The 6,473-nt window shown below is 34.9% G+C and overlaps 1 protein-coding gene across 1 annotated transcript in view; it reads right to left on the bottom strand.

The window, feature by feature from the left end:
- The window catches only part of LOC136039750 (lysine-specific demethylase 2A-like), a gene marked incomplete in the record, with an annotated part of 107,872 nt that overhangs the window by 32,923 nt on the left and 68,476 nt on the right, over positions 1-6,473 (bottom strand). The window contains 1 exon segment of the mRNA XM_065723599.1: positions 2,464-2,625. Coding sequence (XP_065579671.1) covers positions 2,464-2,625 — 162 coding nt within the window.

Here is a 6,473-nt window from a genome sequence, read left to right as displayed (position 1 = left end):
TCTCTCTCTCTCTCTCTCTCTCTCTCCCTTTCTGGCCTTGACCCATATTTATAATAAACCAAAAAGTACAGGACAAGCTACTTTTAGTTACCTTTACTATAAGTTTATCATTCTCATATAAGTTAATCATTCTAGATAATGTATTTACTTTACTTCAGTCATATTTAGTAGATCACGGGATTTTGCTATTTTTTTCCTTTTTTTAATTACTTTAAATAATGTATTTAGCTGTTTTCTGGCCTTAATCCATACTTATACAATTCAAAAGGGTACAAATAAAAGAGGGGCTTGGGTCTTTTAACACAGGTCCAATGGAAGTAAGGACTACTTACACTGCTAGTAGTGGGAAAACTTCATAGAAAAACTGGAAACATCCAAACCAAGCTTAATTTTAAATTCTTAGAATCTGCATTTCAAATAACGGTCTTTTTGGATCCAAAGTCAGCATATTATTTTGCTTTATTTTTTATTGATTAGAAAATAGTTTAGGTTAGTAAGCAGAACATAGGCAAGCTAAACAAAAAGAAAATCTACAAAAAAAATACATATACGCCATTTTTGGCGAAATTTGCGCAATTCTTTATCTTTGGCCCAATGTAAACCAAAAAGTAAAAATAGGCTCATCGAAATATAGGCTAACACAAGCATAGGCTGGATAGGAAAAATTACATAAATATACATACTACACTATTTTGGCAAAATTTGCGCCCTTCTTTCATCTTTGGCCCGATTAAATAAAAAAAACAAGTTTTTTCAACTGAAAGTAAGGAGTGACATCAAAACTTAAAACGCACAGAAATTACTTCGTATATGAAAGAGGCTGCTTTCAGTTGAAAAAACTTGTTTTTTTTATTTAATTTCTGAACGTTTTTGAATCAATGCATGTTTTGATTTTGGCTCTCCGCAGAGGAATAATCAAAACGAAATTTGCATATTTTTTTTTTTTTGGCTCAATGGCTTTCTCATAACTTTGATCGAATGATTTTGAGAAAAAAAGAGCGGGGGACGAAGCCTAGTTGCCCCTCGATTTTTTGGTTAATTATAAAGGCAACTAGAACTTTTAATTTTTTACGAATCTTTTTATTGGTAAAAGATTTACGTAACTTATAAATTAGCTTACGTAAAGAACTTTTGTATTCTCATGTTTTTATTACATATATGAGGGGATTCGCCCCATCGTCAGTACCTCGCTCTTTACACTAAAGCTTAAATTTTATCCCAATTCATTAAGAATGACCCCCTGAATCACAAAAGCCGTAGAATAAGTAGTTGAAATTACCGAAAATGCTTTAGCGTAAAGAGCGAGGTATTAGAAGGAGGTGAGCCCCTCATATGGGTAATAATTTCTGTTTGTTTTAAGTTTTATTGCTGTTCCTTACTTCCAGCTGAAAAAACTTTTTCACTTTTATTTTTTAATTGTTTTTTTTTTAAATAATGCTAGTAAATCCTGCTCTCCCTTCATGGAAATTTTCTTCTCCCATTACAAATTCTCGAAGGAATGTTCCCCCAGCATATCCCCCTCTTCTCAACCCCTACCCCAAACCAAAAAATCCTCCTGAAAACGCCTGTATACTTCCCAATAACCATTACTATATATAAGCACAGGTCAAAGTTTGTAACTTGTTGCCCCTCCCACGGGGACTGTGGGGGAGTAAGTCGTCCCCAAAGACATAGTTATAAGGTTTTGACTACGCTGAATAAAATGGCTATCTCAGAATTTTGATCCGTTGACTTTGGGAAAATAATTAGCGTGGGAGGGGGCCTAGGTGCCCTCCAATGTTTTTGGTCACTTAAAAAGGGCACTAGAACTTTTCATTTCCGTTAGAATGAGCCCTCTTGCAGCATTCTAGGACAACTGGGTCGATACGATCACCCCTGGAAAAAAAAAAAAAAAAAAAAAAAACAAATAAACACGCATCCATGATCTGCCTTCTGGCAAAAAATGCAAAATTCCACATTTTTGTAGATAGGAGCTCGAAACTTCTACAGTAGGGTTCTCTGATACGCTGAATCTGATGGTGTGATTTTCGTTAAGATTCTATGACTTTTAGGGGGCGTTTCCCCCTATTTTCTAAAATAACGCAAATTTTCTCAGGCTCGTAACTTTTGATGGGTAAGACTAAACTTGATGAAACTTATATATTTAAAACCGGCATTAAAATGATTCTTTTGATGTAGCTATTTGTATCAAAATTCCATCTTTTAGAGTTTTGGTTACTATTGAGCCGGGTCGCTCCTTACTACAGTTCGTTACCACGAACTGTTTGATATAAAGCAAAAATAAAAAGAAGAAAGAGAAAATAATAAACTAAATAGTTTCTCTGGTTAACAGCGAATCAGTTTATTTTTTCTGAGAGGTTTTTCGTGTCTTCTCCCTTGTTAGTTTCCCGTATCTTTGTACTACTCTTCCATTTACCTTAATTATCAATATTCAATATCAGTAGAGAAATAAAAATAAACTACCTCGCCTTCTAGACACTTCGTATGAGCTATTTCAAAACAGCTAATGCACTCCATTAAAGAGCTTGGGGATTCTTTGGTCGGTCGAGCACATGGAAACGCCACCTCTTTCATCCAACCATCCAAATTACAATAGACACAGGTGGCAGTTATTGGCAACAGTGGCTAAAAATTAAAAGAAATGAAAAATAGCAAAGAGAACACATTTTTCACAAGAACGCCTCAGTTCATAACGGAGGGGGTCTAGCTTAATCAAAGAAAGAACTCTACATGCCTGAAAATAAATACAAGAAAAGGGGAGAACACTTCGGGTCTGTCACTTCACCAAAAACCTAATCAGGGGGGGGGGAAGATATTTTGCCCGCAGGCCAGTCATTTAATCAGTAAGTCTCAATAGGGGTGAAAATCCCAATTATATCATTGTTTATTGATGGCCTAGCAAAGAGCATATCCGGGATTTTTCATCCTGGGAGGGGGGCGCGGGGTAGAAACAAACTTAAAAACGCATCAAAAATGAGTGTATATATATATTTGTTACGTTTGTAAGAGTTAAACAATTTTTTGGGGGGAATGAGTTTCAAACCCTGAACTCCCTCTCCCTGGATACAGCCTTGAGCCACGTACTACTCAGAAAAAAATTCATGTAATTTTTTAATTATCCTGGAACTATGTTTCAGAAAGATAAGCGGAACAAAAAAGATAAGCAGAATAATATCAACCAAGGGGGTAAAGTATCTTTTCTAATACAGTGGGTTGGGAGGATGTCATACTTCCTGGGAGGGTGTAAAGAGGGAGACTTTAAATAGATTAGGTTGGAGGAGGAGCGTGCGTACCTGTGTTGGCCTCAGGTGGCTTGGTGCTGCAGTGAGTTATTATTAGCAGTAGTAGTAGTAGTAGTAAAATAGGCCATAACCTCATCCTCGTTGATCCATTCACTTCTTCTTTATTACATAACCCTTGTTCCCTTTGTTCAATCCAACCCGTTTTCTATTCCGTTGCCCCTTTGTTTAATTCATAAATAATATGATCAACAATAAGATAATCATGCTTTTGGAGCATCTAATAACATGTGGAAAAGACATTCTGTGGATGCAGACACGTCTGAATTTTAGGAAGGTCATGCAATCCGAGCATTTTACCTGTAGGGATCAAAGTCGGAAAAAGCTTGTTGTAGAGCAATATATTTTCGATTTTCTAGAAGAGAGGGGGACTTTAAAAATATAAAATACATGTGCATATACAGGAATTTCCAGCGATAAAGGAATACCAGTGTAGGAATTTTATTTATTCGAAAAGAAGTAAATAATTATATCAAATTTTGCTTGAAAACAGTTATAATTGATTTTTCGGCGGAAATACTTGCTTTTAGTTGAAAGCAACAGGACAGCAACACGAATTTATAATATATGCAACCGAAATAAGGTAAGTAGTTCAACGAATACACGTACAACAGAGTCAAACAAAATTTAGCTTCAAAATTTTCCTATTGTTCAGAAACTATAATAGAAAAATCTTTGCTATATATAATTATTCCAACTATAGCTTAAGCTTACAGATTCTAAGCTAGTTAAATTAGTATGCATACAAATGTTAAAATCAAAGAGGTCAATAGTTTTTCAAAACGAATACATTCTAGACCAAAGGCTCTGAGGGTCTGGAGAACATCGGCATTATTTAAAGTGATGTAAGACGACAGATAGATAGACAAATTTACCAAAATCATTGGGAATACATTAAAATTTCGAATACACTAAGTTTCTTTGCTAAAGATAAGAAAATTTTATTTTAATTTAAATTTTTTGTTAAAAATTAGAAGTATTATCTTTGATATAATTGAAAATAAAGAACATTTTTTACGAAATATTATTTCAAAATAAAAATTAGCTCCAACAAGTTGCAACAAGGAGTAGACCGGCTTTGAGTCTTATAACCCCCTTTGCGGAAGAGGGGGGACGGGATATTTGGTAAGTTGCTGATGAACCTTTACGATAGTGATTGAGCCTTTACAGACAAAGAAATTTCGTTTATTTCATATCCTTAGAGAAATGAGACAATAAAATGAGTATTGATTTTCCTTAGTAGTAAAGACTACAAGTGAACTATACCCATCGACATCAGAAGAAAAGTAAAAGATTCATTCACAAATTGTTTCTATCGCTATTGCAAAAGGCAAATCTCGATTGGAAATCCTCGATTGTTCTCCGGATGAAACATCAGCAATTGGAAAAGGGTTTAAAGAGCCTTAACTGTTGAGCCTAACATTGCAAGGAACCATTTGGCGTATAAAGTTGCTATAAAATAAAATAGTACTCCCTCGGCATCTTCATGTCACTACCTCGGCTCCATCACTTGATGTTCCTCATAAGACGTTTTATTAACTCTACAGTAAACGATTATACCTGCTAAGTAAAACAGGTCAGGCTGCAATCGCGATATATATATATATATATATATATATATATATATATATATATATATATATATATATATATATATATATATATATATATATATATATATATATATATATATATATATATATATATATATATATATATATATATATATATATATATATATATATATAAATATATATATATATATATATATATATATATATATATATATATATAAATATATATATATATATATATATATATATATATATATATATAATATATATATATATATATATATATATATATATATATATAATTATTAACAACAAGGAAAAAGAAGATGGACAATCCGGTCTAAGTGCTCCAAAGCTTAGTCTGTTGACCCTAATATTACTAGGTTGATCCTCTATACGTTTGTGTTTTTTTTTTTTTTTGTAAAGTAAGATACCACTAGCCTATACGACCTGACCCGTCACTCCCTTGGTGCATTATTGCTTGAATTTCATCATCAGACTTCTTATCATTCAAAGGAGCCAACGGGGACATGAGACGCCATTACAGCAATGTAAGAAAAATATCCAGCAACCATGGTGATATATGTTCATAGCATCAGAGAGGAGGAGCATTAGCAGTTCGACCAACAATTTTGGAATGTAAGATTGTTGACTCTAATACTGCAAGGAGTCATGTGGCGTTGGCAGGTTTCTTGTAAAGAAAAATATCCTTATGTCTTTTTATGTACGACTTTCTTAGCTTTGTTGCTTTATTTTCCTTTCAGACTTTCTCTTCTTATTTCTAATTAACTTCACCTGTACAAAAGTGCAGCCAGTTCCAAGCCTGGAAAAAGGAGGAGGGTTAGTCAGAGGATACGCGTCCCTCTCCCGTTAAAACCAATCAGCGATTGAAACACCGATGAAGAATAAAACCCCTCAGATGACGACAACAAGGAATCATCCCCGGACTGATTTAATGGACATGGAACGGCCTCTTAGATTTGGTTTTCGGAATGTACGGACAATGTGGCCTCTTACCAAACCGCTCACCAAAACCGAGCGGGTCCTGCAAGAAGTAGCCGCCCAGAATCTCGACACAGTAGCACTGTCAGAAGTAAGATAGACCGGTTTCGGGAAAGAAACACTCGATAATGTTTAAACAACAATCAAACAGTGGACTCGGAAAGCAACGAGAAGCAGGAGTAGCAATGTTAATGTCCCGAAAGGCAGCAAAATCTCTCATCAGCTGGACTCTTGTCAATGAAAGAGTAATGTGTGCGAGGTTCCAGGGACAACACATTAAAGTCACTGTAGCAGCCTGTTATGCACCGACGAATGATGCTGAAGATGTTGTTTATTTAGCACTTCTATGACACTATTGACTAAGTCTGCAAGGACATACCGCATCATGACATGGTTATATTCACCGGAGACTTTAAAACCAAAGTAGGCAACAATAGATCAAACTGCCCAGAATTACCTGGCCTACATGGTCTTGGCGACCGAAATGAAATAGCTTCGCTTCTGCAAATGATCTCCAGACTGATACAACACGGTTTTGTCACAAGAATATCCACAAGTACACATACACCTCCCCTGACGGCACAACCGGAAATCAGAT

This window comes from Artemia franciscana, chromosome 20 (genome assembly GCF_032884065.1).
Source record: "Artemia franciscana chromosome 20, ASM3288406v1, whole genome shotgun sequence".
Lineage (NCBI taxonomy): Eukaryota > Metazoa > Arthropoda > Branchiopoda > Anostraca > Artemiidae > Artemia > Artemia franciscana.
Note: the sequence above shows the minus strand (reverse complement) of the source record. Positions and strands in the feature narration are given on the sequence as shown.